Raw genomic sequence first — 22,168 nt, 5'->3', positions numbered from 1 at the left:
AGATCTACTTGTAAACCATGAAAATAATCAACTGAAAACTACATCCATATGACAATTATCTGCATAAGATGATTCACAATGCACAATTTAGAGATCTTCTCCTGAATTTATATAATCAGGGGCACTGAAAGGAAGGAAAATGCAAAACATTATTTATGAAAACTCCAGTAATAAATGTAAGTGTGGTTCTCTTCTCATTCTCTTGCAAGATGCATCTATATACTGACCTCTGCTGCTCCAAAAGTGGTGAAGAGACAGTAGATGCTTTCTTGTCTTTCTTACTAGCTGAAGATGATGATTTGGGACTGGATCTTCGTTTTGGAGATTTGCTGGACTTTCGTGGTGATGGTGATGGTGATAATTTAGATCTAACCACCTCTGGAGAAATCTTGAGGGAAAGAATATAATTAACCAGTAATATATCGATGCTCAAAAATGTAACTGCATGCCAATATGTGTGTCAAACATGTAAATTCAGCAAGTGAGAGAATATGAGAACCATGTACATCTCTCCTTCAACCTCACCACATTGTTTGTGGAGAACAGCATAAAAGGAAGACAACATACAAAGTGTGGAGGAAGAGAAGGTGATGCACTCTGTAATACATCACAAAAACTGTAACTTAAGGTTTAAAATCAGTATACTCACAACTAACACTCACATTTGTCTGAAAAAGAAAGACATCCTTAGAGGATTTTTTTTAGTCTTCCTCAAAATTTTAGATTTTCTAACAGCTACAGCTTTGTCTCTGCCACTCTATTCTGTTACTACAAGGCAAGCAGGAAAACGATATTAGGAAATGCCTTGTGTTTTCCTTTTTCTATCTTCTCTGTTACAGATCTTACTAGTTTTGTATCACTAAAATGCATTAAATCTTACTCATTTAATAGCTGACTTCACAAAGGAGAAAACTTGGTTACTGTGCTGGATGACTGATCAGATACTCACTTCAAGTACTCAAGTCACATACTAATTATATAGGTGCCAGTTATTTACTATGATGTAACACAACTGTGCATTTGTAGCTCAAAAACTAAGTCTTCTGGGAAACAATTACAAGCCTATGAAGTGGCTGATGATTTGTTTTTATTTCACATTTACATAATACAAACCTCTTTTTTAATTACTATTTCCTCTCGTTTCTCCATGTTTTCCTGTTCCAATTTCATGAGTTCTCTCTGAATCTTTTGGCGCTTCATTTCCAAAGACAGCTCATGGTCATAATCATAATTAACATCTCCATTATCAGAGTCTTTATTTGAAGAAAAAAAAATAAATTGATTAGTAGACAATTTTTTATGAAAAATACAATAACATTTAGCATACTAGATGCCAACCATAAATATTACACCATGACTTTTAAGCAGTGCATGAATTGACCAAGGAAATTTGGCATTCATGCCAAATTTCTTCTCCAATTCTGTGTACAATCCTGAAGTAATTCCAGTTAGTTCCATACAACCTGAAGTTCAACTCTTAAACTTCATTAAAAAGAACACCTCAACTTCTTTCATGGACATTCATCCGAGGAAGCAAGGGAAACAAAGTAAACCACTTTATATTTAAATAACAAGAAAATTAAAACTGTTTGTCTTCTCAGGGAGTGAAAATATGTAGAGCACTACATAACTGGGGAACTCACATGAAACGGATTCATATAATGATGCATGATACTGGAGGAGTTTAGTTAATACAGTGTCTTACAAAACAATTGAGATACTTAATTAATTACATGTAAACACTGATTTTAAAATAAGAGAGGAGTTATGTATTAACCCTTTCATTGGATGAACATACACTTCAGGAGTTTACATCTGGTTTTACAACACTACCACTGTTTGGTTTTCACAGTAGAAGAAATGTTATTTCTCACACTTTTTCACTAAGTCATGGACAGGTAATATCTTAAGCTTCCAACCTGGCAACTGAAATCTTACTGAAAATTGAATTTATTCACTCTGTTATATTAATTTTGTTTATGGATATTTAAGTCTAATATCCAAAAAGCATTTTGGGAAAATATCTGTCAGAGAAAAGACGACTTCATTAAAAAGTTATTAGCTTTCACTCCCTTCCTACATACAGGAACTACATAAAAGGTGAAATTCATTGCAAATATATTCATTATATGTGAATTCTCTCCGATGGGATCAGAATTCCCATTTTTTTCTTGCAACGTTGTAACTACTTCTGCAACACAGATTGTCAGAAAACTACAGAAACACCACAGCTCAGTAGAAGTTCCTGTAACATCACTATCAGGTCAACCTGGACTCTAACAGAAGTGAAACTTAGGAGAGAAAAAAAGTGCCCACAGCAACAATGAAACTTTCAGTAAGTACTAAAAGTCCTCCAAATTCAAAAACTCCCATCCAGCAACTCATACAGAAATGACTACAAAGGTAATGCAAGACACTTAGCATTCTTCAAGTATTTTTAAAACATAAATATTTCACTGATGTCCACCTTCAACTGTTGTTATTCTAATGGAGACCTCGTTAATGACAGCTTACACCATTAAAAATTATGCAACAAAAATGGCTGACTTTTGAATTCAAAGGAGTTCCACCTTCTTCTCAGACTAACAGGTTCCAAAATTACTTTAGATGCTACTTGGATTTATCTAGTGACCTTAATGTGAAAGATTAACCATGGAGTAGACTACACCAAAAAAAGCCTGTTTTTAAAGCTAGTTGGTTAACCACTGAACCACTGTAGCAGTCCAACTCAGGTAACTTGTTAGTTCTCCTCAAAAAAAAAAAAAATTACCAGTTACTGCATCAAAGTATTCTGCTTAGAAACCAAATCTTGAAGCATTCCACTTGACAGACAGCCCAGAAATCTCACAGTTCTCTGAGGCATCAGGGGACTGTCAGTTCAATACATACCTTCTCTGTTTGTTTCCCAATCCCCATTTTCCTCTTCGCTTTCTGGTGTTCGCTCCTTTGTAATTTTGATATCCTCCTTTTCTCTATGTCTTCCTCGTGAGGACTCTTTCTATAAAGGGAAAAATGCTGCATTAGAGTAAACAACTTTATTTCAAAAGAAGCCTGAAGAAGTAGGTGTATTTTACATGGTATTTTGGGCTTTTTTTTCATACCACAAAAAGCATTTTTCCCTTTAGCCTGTTGAACAAATACTCTCCTAAACAAGCAGAGACTCCACAGGCTACATGTTCTAATGCAATTTCATATAATCAGAATGCAAATAGCAGATAAGGAAAAGAGAAGAAAGGATTCATAAAATAAGAAGGCTTAAAGGCAGAGCAAGAGTCAAGCACATATCAGAGAAATAGGCACCAAAATAAGAGATTAAGTTCTAAAGACCAGAAGTTTAATGAACATTTTAAGAGTATATTTTTAACAGCCTGAGCAAGAATCCTCAGCCGTAAATAAGAATATTTACATTCAAGGCAGATGAGCCTCAGAAGTGGAACCATTTAACTCTTCAGAGGATAAAGAATATGGAAGGGGAGGAGATAATAAATAAACCCAGACACCCTTGGCTGGCAGAAGGGGAAAAATTCTAAAGCAACACAATCAAATGAAGTTCCACTGACAGCTTTGTGTTTGACTTTCACTGTCTCCAAGAGAAGTCTAACTAATGCAGTAGCACCCATTTCCCATGTCCTGTGAACACCTAAGAAAGCCAGAGACTATCTGTACAAGAAAAAAGACAATTTCAAGTCAACTGATGCTGTGATGCTCTTGTGCCCCTGCTAAATTCCAGTACAGCTACATAGCTGCACCTCTGCATCTGCTGAAGCAACATTCTCTGTGGGATGCACTTGGACTCAAGTCGAACACAGGAAAAAGTTTCTTCACTACTAGCAAAAGAAGAAAATTCAAGCTTAAAGCATCTCAGGTTAATTTAATAAATAGGAAACCAGAACAGCAAAATCTGTCCCACAGTCCTGTTGTTCTCAGCTCACATAGTGCCCTCTTGTTTTTCTGAGGATTCTTTCATGTTGGTATGTGGGAGAAACATCAAGAAAAGGAGATGCTTGAGAATTTCACTAGCTATTCCTTATTGGTACTTAAATCTTGATTTAATTTAAAACCTTAACATCACCTTAGAAATACACTGAGGAAACAAAATAAAATTGCAGTCAGTCAGTCACTCAAAAATGAGTAAAATTCAACTATTCCTTTTTATTCAGTAACAATGTTAAAAACTTATCTCTAATTAAATAATGTAAATCTCTAAAATTATGCAGAAGGTCATAACTTACTGAGTCATGCTGGTTTCTGACAGCAATTGCAGACAAGTCTATATCTACTAAGCTATTGTCTCAACATGTACTAAAGACATTCAGTCTTTGGGCCAGAATTCTACTATGCCCCAAAGAAAATTACTTTAAAAGAAAATTACTCTGATGAGATCTAAAAATATGTAAGCATAAGAAGTCTTCTCTGCAACCATTCTTTTCTTTTGTAAGACTGTTCTTATTTTTCTAGCCCACCGTCCATGAAGGCCACAGCCGTTCTATTGGGCTGTATACTTCTACATACTTCAACTATGCCCTATAACATAAACAAAACCCTAATTTCTTAAATATGAATCCTAGCTTCTATTAATTCAACACTACCTCTTACAAGCAAACTGAAACATGAACAGTAGGACAACCTCTCTACGCCAATTTAAAAAAATCTCCCAAAGAAAATTCATCAAATACCTTGTCATCAAAGAAAGTGCAGCAAGTCAGTGCTTCAAGTCCTGTTTAATGACCCATGTTAAAAATACTACACAACCTGTATGTATCATGCCTACCTCCTCAGACTTACAAGCCAATACAAGCATCTTGCAAGAGCCTGTATTTTATCCTTTCAGTGGAAAGATTCAGTAGTGGCACAATCGTATTTCTACAGAAGAACTGAGACCAAAACCAGCTATCAAACTGAAATACTGAATATAGGGGGAAGCATTTCACATTAATGTTGCTTAGTTGTCAAGAAAAAAGATTTTGACAGCATTGCACCTTGAAAAATAAATATCAGTTTAGAAATTGAGTATATTTTTCCTGGGGCATGCTAATCAAGAATTTAAGTTATGATGGTTTAGAACACATACCTAATTTTTCTCACTGAAAAGTCTTCAACATATTCCTTTTACTTGTTACACTTGTAACACATTTGATTCCCTCATACTATGGGAATTAAATATTTCCTTCATATACTTAGAGATCTTTTTTGTCCCTCCCCTAACAAGCCAAGAATAAAGTAAGTTCCTAAAGGCCAATAGCATGACTGTCACTGGTACCTGAAGATGCTGTATATTCACTCTTGTTAACAACTTCTCTGAAGACTCTGAAAAAATGCCATTTACTAGACAAGAACCACTATACTTACAGAATTATATATTTATTTATTAAAAAACAATGTAGCTTGTCTTAAGAGGAAATGATTTAGTAGACTTTGTCTATGCTGTTTTTAGGTATATGCTCACAGCTAAACATAGCAGGTGTTGGATAGATGTTTACAGTTTCATACGTTGATGTTTAGGAGAGATGCCATACAAGAAAAGGAAAAACTCATGACATTATGGCTGATTTCTGTGAGATTTTATTTAATGTCTATTCAAGTTAAAGTTCTATGTCCCATGTGATCAGCCCTCTACCGCACAAGACTTGATGTCTACTTGAATAAATTTCCCACTACTGCCACAAAAGCCTGGCCAAGTACAAAAGGACTCATCCAATCTGTAAAACATGCTTCTAGCCAAGAAGTGTTACTTTGCCAACACCGATGGTAAGAACAGAAAACTGATACAACCTACAATTCTTGCATTGCAGAAATCTCAGTTTCAACCTTATCAGATTGCACACGTACATGCAGCAGCAAAATAAAGTCATTCCAAAGCACAGATTCCTTTAAATCTACAGTAAGCTACATGTATTACAGCTACAACCTTCTGGGCAAGCTAGTACTACAGTACTACTTTGCTCCAGGTATATCTTTATAGTGTAAACTACTACCATGCTACAGAAACACATACGTAAATGAATCTGAAGTTCCCCTGACATTAAGTGGTATTTGTTCCCATTTCAGAGATGGAAGACAATGCTGAGTCCTATTTCCCGTGGAAATAAAAGCTACAGTGATAAAATCCACAGATACGAAACAAGTGATACACATTCCTTACAAAAACCTTCCTAAATGTACATTAAGCTCCTCCCACTGTTTCTCCCAAATCACACACACCTTCCACGTTTAGACTTTAGGTAAGACTTCATACACACCAACATAACTGTCTTCTCATAATTTAAAATAAAAATTTTCAACTGAAGAAGTAACAGCAGGAACCTCATCTAATTATTTGTATAATGATTCATACACTAACATACAGTGCTGAAGTAATTCCAAACACAAATCCAAGAAACACAAAAACAACTGAGTTTAATGTAGGTGTCCACATAACACAGCATATCGTCTCTGCAAATAATAATACAAAGCATGAAGAAATAAAAAGGGATATAGTGTATAAACTGCCAATATAGGAAGTTTCTTCCTAAATACATATAGATAGTACTAGTTATGCCTCCAAAGAATAAAAAAATCTCTTCTGAAAAGATTTTATCCTAGTTATACTGTCTTAGATTCTGGTGGAACCTATTCAGCTTTGCATGCCTATCTTCTGACAGCCAGGCAGAATTATTATATATAACATAAACAGCATTTCCCCTTGTCATTTTCAAATTTGCCACCCTTTCTACTGGGTTAAAGTACGAATATGACGCATCTAACTCACATTCTCTCAAACATACATTATATGCATTCATTCCATGTCCTTTCTTCTCTCCAGTTTATTTTTCACCTCTTTGCCCACTTCAGGAAGACCTTTGACGGTATTTTCTTGCACACAGGTGATGACAACCAAACAGCATTTCAAATAAAACTGGACCATGAATTTCTACAGCATATTATCGATCATTTTCTATTCCATTTTAATATACCTGAATGTTTGCTTCTACAACTGTGACTTCAATTGGAACACATGGTTTCATTGAGCTGTCCACAATAACTTATTTTTCTATTGAGTGGTTTCAGTTACTTTTAAAAAATTCATTCATTTTTTGTTTTAAATACTTTCTTCATTGTGCATGACCTTGCACTTGCCAACACCAAGTTTCAACTGCCATTGTACTGCCAAAAACTATCTTTCCCAACCCCCATGGCATTCCTCAGACTTCAGTAATCCCAAGTACTGTTTTCAAATCTTCTGCAAAGTCTGACATTTGGAATGTCCAAATCTTTTCTACATTCTTTAAAATTATAGTTCTTTAAATGAATTACAATAGAATTCTGTGTAATTCAATTTCAAATAATCTAAAATTTTCCCCTTAGCTGGCTTCTAAACCTAGAATACTATACCTTCTATTCTTTGACTATCTATACATATGCCTCAGAAGTCTCGTTTCAAAACAGGTCTGACCTATGAGAGGCAGTTCTCTCTTAACCACTACTCTCCATCGAAGTTTCAGTCTAGTAGTCTGGTGAAGCACAGATTTCATCTGCAGAAATGTTTCTGATTGGTCTTTTTTATTTTTAACCAAAATTATGAAACTTCTTATGGGACAAGCTACTTTTCATTATTTCAAAGTTTTCTTATCAAGCTCTGCTGTTACCCCAAAAGCTTTAATAAAGTATGCAAACATAACATATTAGATCTCCACCGTAACAGCAGCTGTACCGATGGAGCAAGATTTCTCTCAGCAGTTCAGCCACTTGAGTCTTCTGTCCTTTTAGATATCCTGGTTCTTTGCAAAGCAACTCTTGACGACTGTCCCTCTTCATCTATTTGTTCCAGAATATTTTCTTTGATATCCTGTATTTTGAGAGTTGCCTCCATGGAACTAAAACAAAAGGTCAGCTGTTTCCTCAATCTTCCATTTTATGAGATTGAAGCAGAGTATTTTTTAATCTGCTGTGTGCTTAATCTATAAATAGTTCTTTGATTCATTAACACTAATTCTCCAATTCCTTTAGATTCTTGCTTCCAGTTCACTTTCACTTGGGTTTTAGTTGTTTAAGAGTATTTTATTATTACATTAAGAGTACACTATAAAAAGCAAGGTTAACTAATCAAAAGTAAGAATTACATCAAAATTAGAGTTGCACCAGGACAGAAGTTACAGCGAATTTTTAATGACGGTTGGAAAAAAAATTTTCCCACCAACCATGTACTCAATAACTGAACAGTTTATTCAAACTATTAGAAAATAAAATAAACACATTTCAGTAAAAAGATTGAGAGTTTACAAAAATTAACAGCAACTGAAAACATGATTGGAAGGTAAGCCATTCAGTTAAATTTAATGATAGCAGCTGCTGCTGATTTATTTACAGCTGACATAAAAAGATTTATTTCACACAACAAGTAGGAACAGATCAAGAGGAAATGATAGAACATTGTCAGTACCTGCAGAAGCAAAACTTAATTTTTACAAATAAAACCTTTTAAAAATTATTCATATGAAGACGATGTTAAACATGGTGCAGGAACACAGTGGTGCTACTGCTTCATAGGTACAGGGTCACACTACGAACTCTAACCCTATTTGTCTGTAACATCAGAAACAGGTAACGCAATTTGAAAATAATTAAATTTTGATATTTGAGGGCCACAGGGTTGCAGAAAGATGCTTACAAAATAAGAACAATAATGAATTTTTTGCAAAATTCATTAATTAAGCAGTTGGGGTGACTGATGAGTGTGTGAGGGGGAAGGGAAAATGAACCAGCCCAATCGTAACTGCATGGTTAATCATCAAAGGCAAATTTGGCGTGAACAACTTAGATCAGGATGCATGAGTAAGTGTTTGGGGGGAAATAGTGGACAACTGAAACAATGGTTAGTATACTTTCTTGGTAATAATCAAAGAGTCTGCACTGTTATTAAATACCTGTTTATCAGTATTTATAACACATTTTATGTCTGTGGGGTTTATAAATCTTTGGGAACCAAAAGACCAGAAGCACTACAAAATTGCAAAACAGTACAATTGTTAAGACACTTCATAACAAAAAATGTGATATGCTATGTACAAAATGATCAGTTCCTTAAAACATTTTCAATATTACAAGTCACAACAATAAGGTTTCTAGGACACACTGCCCAATTGTTACTGAGGGATTCTGGAGTTCTGCAAACTCCACTCTTACCCTAACAGGAGAGGATGATTCCTCTGTACTTCGTTTCTGTGGCTCTGCCTCAACATCTTGACGTTTGTTCTTCATTCTTTCCCGAAGATCTCCAGTGGGTCTTTCTGGTGACCTGTATAATACAGAAATATAATATAACCAGTTCTATGGGACTATTTTTAAAGGAGTATTATCTGTCTTTTAATTAGTATTTTATTAGTATATCCAGCAAAATCTAAACCTCCCACCCAGAGGCAAGGTTGATGAGTAAGAAAATATTCCATTCTAAAGGGCTTAAGCATCATAAAAACTTTCCTTTCAGAAAGTCAAGGAAGACTTGACTCTAAGAAGAAAAATTATTTTTATGTATATATGGCATTACTCAGTTACTACTCTAGATCAGCTTCCCATCCAGAATAACCCTTTTCTGACCATCATGCAGATGTGCTTCACAATCACTCTTACCAAATACTTGAAGATTTAGCCTTCTCCTTAATCTAAGCTGTAACAACTTTTATATAAATTACATAAATATGTCTCTCTATATATTACATACATGTAAAATCACAATTAATGCAGAATCAAACTACTATAGACTAGCAATGAAAGTCACAGAGAAGCACAACTCTGAATGTGGATGAAGTCTGCAAGCAGAGATAACCTAAGCACCATCCTCCCATGGTCTAGGTGAGGCTGCTAAACAGGAAAACATTGCTGCAGGACCATGAACCAGAAATGAACTCCTGGAGGCCTCTTCCATTTTCCATCTTGCACTAACAACTATTTCATTATTTAATTACAAAATACTGGATGAACTCTGCTAGTCATGAACCTTTACGATATAGTTTCTGTAAAAGATATTACTGTGATGTGGGAGGAGGAACATCCTACACTACTGTAATTTTAGTATGGATTCATGAGCTCATTCACCCCTTACGTGTTAGAAGAGAACAACCATTGCATTGCTGAGGCACTGGCACAGGTTGCCCAGAGAAGCTGTGCATGCCCCATCCCTGGCAGTGCTCCAGGCCAGGCTGGATGGGGCTCTGAGCAGCCTGGTGGAATGGAAGGTGTCCCTGCCCACGGCAGGGGGGTTGGAATCAGATGATCTTTAAGGTCCCTTCCAACCCAAACCATTCTGTGATTCAAACAAATTCCTAAGCTAAGGAAATGTAGGGACTGTTTCAGAATACCTTTCAGTTCAAGAAAACAAATCTTCTCTTCATATACATTTGTCTTGATACTGAGTTTTGTACTTCTGTGATGGCTGTTTCACAGTCAAGGCATACAAAAATTTAATATCATTTCATTTTCAATCTGCACATATTTGAAAAAGTAATTTTTTTCCATTTCCTCCTCTGCACTGTTTCCTAGATTTAATTCTTTAAACTGCATCACGGGGTTAAATGTACGAGGATCTACAGAGACAAAGATCAATGACTGCTCTAATTTTTTATAGCATTTGATTCTCCATGAAATTGTAAGTACAGGGCAATCTAGATCAGAGGAAATGTACAGAAGAGTAGAGCTCTGCTTTTTTTCATCACCAAGGATCAAATAATAACCAGCATACAAATATAAATAAGTTATTTTCTTTGCATGCATGACTATATGATCCTTAAAGTGTCTGGATTTAGTAAAGGTTATGATTCAAAGTATTTTTCCCCTTCCTCCATATTAAAAAGGTAATCATTTGCATTACCAAAACTCTCCGAAGCATTCCAACCATCAGCTATCTCAACAAATAAACTGTCTTTCAGCATTAAAGTGTAATTCAACACCTTAATTTTTAATAATATTTAAGCCACAAATGCAAAGGATTTGGATTAGTGAAACTGAAAATTAAGCTAAGGAGCAGAACGATTATCAATAATGTATTTGTAATATTGTTCCTCAAGAGGAATACCTTCAGGAAAAAATCCCCTTAGCTGAAGGAGAAAGCAAGAGAACACGCACTGAGTGCAGCTCATGTACCTTAGAGAGTCACATCTGACATTTTAATACTTTTATTTAAAGTTACAAGCTGGGGTACAAAACAAAGTATCCAAACCACTTGGATACAAAGTATCCAATTTTACCGCCAATTAAAAAAATTTTTGTTCCCTCCCATGCCGAAAAAAAAGTATTGTGCTAAAGCATTATTCAAATCTACTTAAATATTATAAAAGCTATGAAAAAAACCCACAAAGTTAAAAGGTACACATTCAGGGCTGGGGTTTGCTGGACAATTTTTTGTTTGGTTTTGCTGTCACTGGGTAAGCTTTTTTCAGCTTTAGGAGAACACCAGAAAGTCATGGTAATCACCCTATCTCTCCTTCCCCAAAGACATCATAACCCTCCAAAAACTCTAATTAAATAAGACTGACAATTAGTCAAACTTTAAGAAATAATTACTCATGAAGCCATGACTGTTTTCAGATGCTTTGGCTGAATGCACAGAAAAACAAGCTGGTCTACTAGCTGATTTTCTTTTATGTGTGCCACAGCTTCAATTCTACATAACTTTCCCCCAGCTCCCTCCAAAAGGGATCTTTGGTTATTCCAGGTCCTGCTCACTGTTGAGCTTCAACAGTTCATGACAAATTATCTCTGCAGCTTAAGACAATGTAGCGAGACTGCAACTTTCAGTTGCAGAAAAACTGAAAACAGAACCTTTCACACAAAAGGCATTATGCAATTTCTTTCTAATATTTTGAGCTGGGCCTATCTTTTACATAAGGCCTGAAATGAAGAATTTCCTCGTTTCAAGTTCTAAGGCAGTTAAGTGATTTCAAACAGCATTACTTCCTGCAACAGTTCAGTTCTCCATGTTCAACAGCATTTAGGAAATGCACATTTGTAACAGTGACTTGATTTGCTCCTGTACTTCTTACAGTGTCAGGAACAGGTACCCAGCAACAGGCAGACCTTGCAACACACCTACCTGAAGATATTTCTGTATGCCTGTGTGAGAGCACACTTGTGCATAGAGGCAGATGACCAATATTTGTGTATTATATACACGTTATGACTGCTCAAGAAACACCGCTCTGTTTCCAGTTTCCCATATTTGAAACTTTCAAAATCCATACATTCTTTCCTAGTATGACTGATGGTTTGGTTTGGTTTTTAAAAGCAGTGTGATGATCCCAAATAAAGAGGATCAGTCAGACTAAGAAAAGAGCCCAGCAATGGCATAGATCCCAACAATCGTATAAAGGAGCCAGCCAGGAAGTTGCCAAGCAACTAACCAACAATCTACAAGTGCAGAAAGAGCAAAATTCCTCATGGGACAGCATGTTTACACACAGCTCTTAGCTTCACCTAAATTCTGATGTTGGGAAGACTGGCAGGTCTAATACTGAATTCTCAATACTATCATCAGGTATGCTTCATGTAAAAACACGTTAGGATTTATTTTTATAGCAAGATTAAAATTCATGCTGTGAAAGGCAGCATTAGCGCTAAAATCAATCTTTATCATACTTCAGAATCAAGTTTTCCTCCCATGTTTTGAACTATGGGAGGCATTATGGTCAGATAAAACCATTAGCAAAAGGACTGACTGCAGGCAGGTATGGAACTTGAGGCAGAAGGTATGAAGACAGAAAGGCAGCAAGAGATGCTCTGTCCCACCCAACTCATTGCAAAGCAGACAAGAGCTCCCTGGCAGACTGACTGAACACAGGCAGACACACTGCCACTTTGCTATCCCAGATACTTGAACAAGAATATTGCTTTAACTGAACTGATGCAGAAGCAGCATTAGTTTGGCTTGCCTGAAGCCAATAAAATTGCATTTGAAATGCCTGGATAACATTTGTGAAAATCTCTCTAATGTTAAATGGCATGAAAATGCCACCATTTTATTATGTATATATTATGTACCAGCTTTTTCTATGCCTGGCCAAGAACTATTAGTGGAAACTTTTGAAGACAGGCACAACTCTTTCATTTGTCTGGTTGGGGGGGGGGGCTTCCTCCCCCTTTTTACTTTTAAGAACATCTTTATTAAATGCTGAATGTGCCAAGCAAATAAGCAGGAAGGTTTGTCCTTTGACTTTTCAAATAGTCCTAGTAAAAAAGTTAGCAATAAGAAGAAGGAAATCAACGTTTTTCTTAAATGTCACTGGTGACAGTGAAGCAGAAACACAGCTTTAATCATTAAAAGAAATGTCACTTTTCTTCAAATGACCAAGCAGAACTACACACTGAGTGTTCCAAACACTAAAAGCAAGGAGAAAGTGACATTTTAACTGTTTTAAAATTTAATCCCTACCAGCAAATCGCTTACTTTATTCATTTGGAACATTCAGCACAGAACACAGTAAAATTTTTTACACACCAAAAGAAACATTAAACTCAGTATTATGCATTTTGTATCCCAGCTGCTAGCACCTAGGAAGCAATGGAAGATCAAACAAGCAAAGTCAAGATCATCCTAAGAGCAAGCCACATGAATAGGAAAAAGAACCAAAGACAGAACCCTAACATCAGGCCAACCTTCCTTTTGTTGCTTTACTCTTGAATGCTTCAGTGTGCCCATCCATAATCTACAGGTAATATTGGCATTATAAAGGACAGCTGTTTGTAAATTGTGACGCCTTCACAGAAAGAGATACTATGCTAAAATCATCTTTTTGTCCTTTATAGAAAGAACACTACAACCTTGCTGCCATACTTGGCTTCAGTTAAGTTAGGTGTTACGCCACACAAAGGACAGTTGAAAAAACAATTAAATTTTAGAAACATATGAAGAGACATGTAACAAAAAATACTCTTTTTTGAAAAATTAGGTAACTTTTTTGATCTCCCCCTACAGGACATTTTCCAATATCTGATAGGTACAATCACAAAGCCATGTATTGAAGAGAAGTGTCTTCTCACAACATGAGAGAAACAACAGACATTCATCATGTAACATAGCAAAGGCAGGAGGGCTGTGAGTGTAAGCACTGCTGTAAGTAATTGCAAACCAGCATTTTAGTACAGGACAGAAAAGTATACCAGAAAGCTGCAGTGACACTATGCCAAAACAAAAAAGTACTAAGGTACCTGAACTTCCCATTTCAAGTAATATATAGTTAATTTGCATCCAGTTGACTATTCATTTTTTAAAGCTGTATACACACAAAAATCCTGCACATTGCCAAAATAATTGTTTTAAGCAGCTTCATAAGGCAATTGGTTATTGATATAACACACAATTAGGCACACCACAGCATTTCACTTAAAAAAAAAAAAGACCAACAAAACAAAAGACAGAGTTGCAAAAGCTATTTTCCTACAGCATGTGAAGAATTCAAAGTGAGTTCTTGATTTACCTTCTATAACTGCTGCTATAGCCTTTACCTCGTGGTGAAGGGCCATGTACGAATCTACATGTGTTCCCATAGAGGCAGTTGCCAGTCTTCAGCCAGTTACGGCACTGTGTCTAAGAGACAGACATTACTGGGTGAATTTCACACTCCTTTCTGGAAATACCATTGGTGTGAGTGTGGCAGAACAAACAAATGACTCCACATTAAGTCCCATTTAGCTGTAATTTCTGCCCATCAGTAATATAATTGATTTTTTAAAAATAATCAACAAAGAGCATCAGGTCTGGCAGAGAAAAATTTAGGTTGGTGGAAACACTATTAATATGCACAGTACTACTGCTCCATCCAGAAGCTGGCACAACACACGCTATTTGAAAATTCTTGTATTGGCATGTTCAACAACCATATGTTAAGGAGTTCTTTTCACCTTTACTTAACCTCAGTAACATCTGAGTATTTGCTGCTTGTGAGCTACTCTTTCCCACCATATAAATCCTGGAAAAGAAGATGCTGGGGTGGGGAGGAAAAGAAGAACACTTTTACAACTCACCTCTGCAGTACTTCCAGTGCTGGGTCCAAGCCTTTCAAACACACTGGGTCTTCGGGATGTGCTATCGGATATGGTCTTGGTATTTTCCACTGTGACCTTCCTTCTAATTTTTGACATTTTGTACTACTTCAACCAAAAAAAAAAGCAAAACTGTAAAATCCTTCAGTTTGGGGCTTTGACACTGAACTTACATTAATAAAATAGTATGAAATACGTTGCAAGAGTTGCTGCAGAGGTGATGAAGAAAGAAAAAGAAGTCATAAATGAGTGAAATGTATCTAATAACACGGAATGTTTCTGACTTGAACTAGTCAGCTGAACACCAGTTATGACAATTTTTCATTTCATTTCATGACCTGCTTTGGATTCTTCAGCTTCCCCTTGGGAAAGATCATATGACATGTTATTCATTTAGGCAGCAAACACCACACAGGACAGATGCTTTCTTTCATTGTGTATTTTTGGTGCACGAACTCAAGTGACTTAAAGTGAATAGAACCTTTAATATTATTTCACCAACCTCTCAGAAACCAATTTCAACCACTAAAAACACCTCCCAGTTTTGAAACAAATTTTGAAAAATGAGAGCTTTATTTTTTTCCCCCCTTGTTGTGTATAACAACCTGCTGAAAGCCATCTTGCTATCATCCACAGCCTGTGTTTGTTGTCAGTCTGATTTCTACAACTATTTGGAATTACATGAGTTTAGGAAAAAAACAAAAAGACAACTCCATAATGATGATGCACTTCTTAATCTGCTCAAAAAGTAGCTCCTCCTCATTAAAAAAAAACAGATTTTAAAGTAAATACAACATAACTTTGATAAACAAGAAGCCACAATTTATCTTACCTGAGAAAGGAAGGAGTTATAGGGAAAAAAACCCCAACCATATTTAAAGAAAAGGAATATATATTTTTAGCACTACAGACAGATTGTACAAAAAGGGCCTCAAAAACTAATCTCTATTCTTTACATTCTTACTTGATGAAAACAAAAATAAAATCAATTTAGGAACATCTGCCAGGTACTCATCAATTTATATACCGTTCAAAAGCACACCTCTTTGTTGTGCTGCAATGTGCCATCACCCTCATTATTAGCCAAACACTACTCTCCTACCCTTCTGCTTCGAGGCGCTGCACGCATCACCACATCTAGAACACACGCACACACACCAACTACCTCATACACAAACAGGTTACGAATGACAAACTGCATCCATACAGCCAGAGTAATACACATTTAAACTAGCATCCACCAGAGAGGATTAATACACATTTTCACCATCTGATCAGCAGTATGTTCCCACAGTTTCCATACAGTAAGGTTATATTTCAGAGAAACAAAATATTATCGTGTCAAAACGTGGACACTTCATTATCTGAACCCTACAGTTATTGCCATGACAAGATTTCCCTAGGAGTCTGACACCTGTGCATTTTCTACAAGCAGAATGCTGTGTTGAAGCTCTTGAAGCACTTTAGCTCCTTTATAAACAATGGAAGAAAGAAAGCTTACACTGTCTATTTGAGATTTCTCAGTAGACCTCTGCTCTACTGACTCCTTCTCCAAGCCTCTGATTATCTGAAGAATTTTATCTCACAAAAAAGGTTCAGATAATCAAGACATTAACCAAGATGTTCAGGGAGGGTAGAAGTTAACCATACGGTGTATACCAAACATTAAAAACAATGGTTAACATCAATTAGTGGAAGCAGACAGTCAAACATTAGAATTTCCAGTAGTATGAAATTATTTGGGTTAGTAAGAACTGTGGAGAACAGAGATTTCCAGAAAGATCTGAGTTAGAGAATTGAGTAATACAACAGCAGATGAAATGCAAATAAATATAATGCAATGCACACAAGGAGAAATGACTTTGTCTAAATAGTTGATGAGACCAAATTAGTCCAGTCTTCTGAGAAAAATAATTAGGGGTCATTGTGGACAGCTCAATGTGCAGCAATAGTTAAAAAGTCTGACAGGATAAACCATTAAAGTTAGAAAGCAAAACAATACCACATCTCACCTAGCTGAGCACCCTTCCATTTCAGGATTCTCACAGAATCTCAGAAAAAAACTACTAAATTTCTACAGCTTCACGCAGTCACATTCTTTTAATAGAAGATATAAAAATCAACTGACACATGCAAAAGCATTTTTAATAAGACAATCATATAACAAATGCCTAATTTGGATTCAATATTTACAGTTAAAAGAGCCATATCTGAAATTAAAAGAGTTAGATAAATGACACTGGCAATGGCATTGGGAGAAGGTTCAACACATGAAGGACAGATGAGTCTAATACACAAGTACACACTGACATCGTAGCAGCATACAGAAAAATCACATTAATTTTGCCTCAATTCCAATGTACTTTTGTTGTCATAGAAACAGAGGCAAAACTTTCATTTTAAATGTTAATTTTTACCCAGCATTTAGTACCTTTTTGGAATTAGCCTGTATAGGAAGTTATGATGATGACTAGGCTTAAAAAGAGAGTACAAACACGGAGAGGATGAAGAGGCACCATCATCCTAACTGAACGGATAATTTTCCAACCACCTTTTTCCCTGCATTTTTGCAGATGGAAATTAGGAGGAATACCATTCAACCCTAAATCTTCTAAGGTTTGTAAAACCCCCTATTTAAAAAAAACAAAACAACTGAAAATGAGAAACAAAAACCTGTGCTATTTTGGGTAGCAATCTGTCAGTTCTAACCTCATTGTCTGGTCCATATCTACCAGTTTGCAATTAACAACAGATCCTTTATTAACAGAAGAGGTATTTCATGATAGATTACTCTAAAGAAACAAATCCAGCATGCTGTGAGTGCACAGCATATTATTTTTTGTATGCACATACTATCACATGAGGGCCTCCCTCGTGTAACAAGAACTGCAGTTCCACTGCTCAGTGAATACAGATGTTATCAAAGGCTGCAGGATTAGAGCCCCGACACATTACTCTGAGGCAAACTGAGGAATTTCACTTTGTCAAACTATGCATTTCAGAGACTGTGCTTGCAAATGCAGTCAGTCCCATTTTCATTCTTTGAGAACGAAGTGAGTTGGAAAAATACAGAGATTATTAAAACAATACTGAAAATCTCGAATGGATAACGACGTTTTTTTTTGTTTCTGAGAAGGTTCCTTGCTCATAAACAAGTACTGTAAGTTGAAAAAATTATGTGTTTAATTTCCAAATTTCTCAGACTGCACATTAATGGACAACCACGAACAATTTAAATGGAACATCCCACATAGGTTCCCCTTCTGAAACATTTTCACCTTGTGCTGTTTTGCCACTGATGATCAGAGCCCTGCTATCAATCCCACGCTGATGACCAGTGCAGGGAGTTCCCATCACACGTCTGTGCCTCTGAATTGCCATCTCCTTATGAAACACTAATGTGGGATTAGCTGTGAGCACCAGTGTGGACTGAGCCTTAAGCACTCTCAACATTTCAAATAATTACTACCAGGATTTAAAAAAAAAAAAAAATTAAGTAATTTCTAAGTAAAACATTATACACTATTTCGGGCACATGACATTGCACTGCTGACTCTTAGGGGCACTGAACTTTCTGCTACTTCCGAAACAGAATGAAGTTTCTGAAACTAAGCAAAGTTACCTTTATCTTTCTTAAAATAAATTCTATACCTAAAATTTTAACTGTAAATTATCACTTTTCCATGCATAAATAAGATCCATGACAACCATTAAAATAAATTAGAAATACCATAACACTAGGATAACTCATTCATGGATGCATCTATGTAATTCTTTAATAGAAATAACTTTCCCAGTTATTTCAGTTGCAGAAAAACTCAAAACAGAACCTTTCACAATCTGTTAATGACATTAATTACACTAGCACTTGAAGGAGAACATATCACAGTGTTATTTACATGAATCATCTAAAATGTGACAGACTTGAGAGGAGTGCACCTATTGAGCACTGACCAATGAACTGAAATCCATGAGGCATGATATAACTGACAGCATTCACTGAAATTCTGTAATTTTTATTACCAACATTCTTAAATTTTGGTATGCTTAACGTTTTTCTTCAAAATCAGTGTGATACTACTTAAGTCATAATCAAGAGATATCTGAAACACCTCATTTTCTGTTGGAAAAACCTAATCCAGCCCCCCCAAAAAATGAATCCTGAAGGATTCTACAGGAAACCTTGAAACTGAGATGTAACAGAACAAAAGCAAAGTTCAAAACCAAGAAAACATTTAAGGAGATAAAAATCTGTTTAGGAAGTCCAAGACATCACTCATAAGCATGTCAATGTCTGCACATGCACACCACACCACACAAAAGCTATGCACAACATCACTCCAGAAAATCCTACCTGTGAAGGGATAAACAATATGCCATTTCAAATAACAAGTGAAATTACTTCAGTCCTATAGATATTCAGATACAAACTCATTATTAACACTCCTTGATAAACTAAATACGTGTTGAAAACTAAATAACAGCTTTGAGAACGGTTCCCTGCACTTTTTAAAATTAAGAGCTTTTACCTGAAAATATTTTGGGTGCTATTACCATGTTAACATTTCTGTGTCACATCGCTAATAAAATAGCAATATTTGAAGAAGCTCCATGGGTTTACTACCTAAAAATATTACTCAAAATGGTAACATGCATTCATAATGAACCTTCCAAAAGAGCAGTCAAATACTCACACAGAGAAGCCTATTTGACAGAAAACTATAAACTAATCCAAATTGAAAAACTCCTTGCTGGTAACCCATCACCACAGTAACCTGAACCTATCCCTCTAACCTCACATAGGATATTCTCCATTAGTAGCAACAAGCAACTGCTAATTATGTTTGCACAGGTATAAAATCATGGTTGGCTTTCCACAGGCAAATAAAAACATGGGGCCCCAGTACCGTATCCGGAAATACAGAGTATTCCCTATCTTGTCTAACAAAGTCTTCACACTCAAAGAAGATGTTTCCCCAGACTAAGAGACAGTCTGTGAAGACTGGAGTGGACCAAGCTCACTGCCTTAGTGAACTGACATCACCTCCCATCTGCGAGCTGGATCAGCACATTGCCGCGCCGTCACTCTCAGCACACACGCCGAGAAGCAGGGTGTATTATCTCGGGCACAGCCACATAAAGCCACACTTGTTCAGTTCTCAGGTGCATTGGCTGAGTCTCCTACGTGCACAGAGGAACCGTGAGTGTTCCATCACCAGCCCAAGACCCCTCAAAGCGCTGGCTGCTAACTCACTGAGAGCCCAACACCTGACCTTCAAGCACTCTCGCAGGAGGCTGACAAGAAATCAATGGAGGAGCGAGACCCCATCGAGAAGCCACAGGCGAGGCCCTGAGTAGAGCACCCACAACACACTAACCCAGCGTGCCCGGCTACGAGCTCTGGAAAGGATGGGAGTCAGCTGTAGGCGCTACCTGAAAGGATGGTGGTGCGTGAATTCCTACAAGCGAAATCAGTAGTCCCTCTTGAGCACATAGAGCAGAAACTATTTTACTGCCAGAAAGTGGGAGAAGAGCACTACTGAAGTGGAAGAAAAAAACCCAAACAAAACCAAAATCCAACCAAACCCCCCCACGATCAGGGAATGTCCGACTACACGGGAAGCAGACTCCAGCACGACCACCGACTGACGGAAGGGCATCCCGGGCACACGGCGGGATGGCGCCTCCGGGCGTTCCCTCCGCCCCTCCTCGGGGAGCCCCGCGTCCGCCCCCGGCCCCGCACCGAGCCGGGCGAGAGCGCGGCCCTTCCCCGCCGCTGGCTCCGCAGGCCGAGCGCGCCCGAGGCCCGGCAGCCATGGGTCGGGGCCCAGGCTCGGGCCGCGGCCGGGCGGGGGGAAGGGAACGCGGGGGGCCCGCCCCGCCTCTCCGCCCCACCCTCCGCGCCCGCGGCCGCCCCGCCGCACTCACCTGCTCCTTGCGCTGCCGCGCCGCTCCCCGCCGCCTCCTCCGCCGCCGCCCGGGGCGGAGAGGGTGGGAGGGGGCGAGGGGGGGGTCCGTCCTCCCGAGCCTGAGCGCGGAGCGGCGCGGGCAGGAGGGGGAGGAGCGCGCGGAGCGGCGCGCGCCCCCGCGGACCCGCCGCTCCCGCCCCGCGCGCCGGGACAGCCGTCGGGGGAGCGCCGCCGCCGCCACCGCCTCCGCGCGCCCTTCCCGGCGGCCTTCGCGCCGCCCGCGCCGCCGCCGATGATGACGGCGGTGACGACGGCGGTGACGTGGCAGCTGGGAGGGCGGTGGCGAGAAGGGCGGAAGCGGCAGCGCCGCCATTTTGGGGAGGGCGGGGCGGGTTCCCGGCTCCGCCCCCGGGCAGGGGCAATGGGCGGGCGGGGGCGCTGGGGCAGAGTGAGGGGAGGAGGAGCTGAGGGAGCTCGCGGTGCTCGGCCTGGAGGGGGCTCGGGGGTGACCTGACCGCTCCCTACCACCGCCTGAAGGGAGATTTAGCCAGGTGTTCTCCCTGGCAACAAGTAACAAGACGAGAAGGCCTGCTATTAAGCTGCACCAATAGAGATTCAAGTGGCGCATTACGAATAAATTTCTTCGCAGAAAGGATGATTAAACATTGGAATGGATGCCTAGGGAGATGGTGGAATCACTGTAGCAGGAGGTGTTTAAGGAAATACTGTACATGTATTGTATTGTATTGTATTGTATGTACGTACATGAGTGTACCGCACACTACTCAGTGCCCTGGTGTAATTGACAGGGTGGTGTTGGATTGTAGCTTGGACACAATGGTCTCAGAGGTCTTTTCCAACCTCAATGAATCTGTGTTACCTTGATCTTCAACTAGAACAGGCTGCTCAGAGCCCCGTCCAACCTGTCCATAAATATTTCCAGGGATGGGGCATCCACCACCCCTCTGGACAACCTGTGCCAGTGCCACGCCACCTTTATTGTAAAAAATCCTTCTTTCTTAATCTAAACCTGCCCAGTTGTGGTTTGAATCCACTTTTCGGAGTCTTCAGGCCAGTGCTTGGCTGCAGGACTGTAGTGGAGCAGCCTCTGGGCACTGCCGCTCGCTGGTTTGGCCACTCGTGTGTCCCCGCCTTGCTGTGCAAATGGGGCTGTTCTGTTGTAACCAAATCCTGTAATAACACAAGTGACCTAAATGAGGCAATCTCTTCTGTGGAGGGAGTCAGAGACC

General features: G+C 38.5%; 1 protein-coding gene across 3 annotated transcripts in view; it reads right to left on the bottom strand.

Moving 5' to 3' along the window:
• ZC3H13 (zinc finger CCCH-type containing 13) overlaps nucleotides 1–21,165 on the bottom strand; it is a 45,084-nt gene extending 23,919 nt beyond the window's left edge. For 2 of the 3 annotated variants that reach the window (XM_059493435.1, XM_059493437.1), the window contains exons 1-7: nucleotides 20,938–21,161; nucleotides 14,992–15,117; nucleotides 14,445–14,554; nucleotides 9,163–9,274; nucleotides 2,890–2,998; nucleotides 1,114–1,253; nucleotides 228–388 (exon numbers count right to left, since the gene is read on the bottom strand). In XM_059493435.1, the coding sequence (XP_059349418.1) occupies nucleotides 228–388; nucleotides 1,114–1,253; nucleotides 2,890–2,998; nucleotides 9,163–9,274; nucleotides 14,445–14,554; nucleotides 14,992–15,108 (749 nt within the window). In that variant the 5' untranslated portion in view covers nucleotides 15,109–15,117; nucleotides 20,938–21,161. Of the gene's footprint in view, nucleotides 1–227; nucleotides 389–1,113; nucleotides 1,254–2,889; nucleotides 2,999–9,162; nucleotides 9,275–14,444; nucleotides 14,555–14,991; nucleotides 15,118–20,937 lie in introns of all 3 variants that reach the window. The other variant, XM_059493436.1, reaches the window with a different exon arrangement.
• Nucleotides 21,166–22,168: the final 1,003 nt, after the last annotated feature.

Source organism: Ammospiza nelsoni, chromosome 2 (assembly GCF_027579445.1).
Source record: "Ammospiza nelsoni isolate bAmmNel1 chromosome 2, bAmmNel1.pri, whole genome shotgun sequence".
NCBI lineage: Eukaryota > Metazoa > Chordata > Aves > Passeriformes > Passerellidae > Ammospiza > Ammospiza nelsoni.
This window is presented reverse-complemented; position numbering and strand designations above follow the sequence as displayed.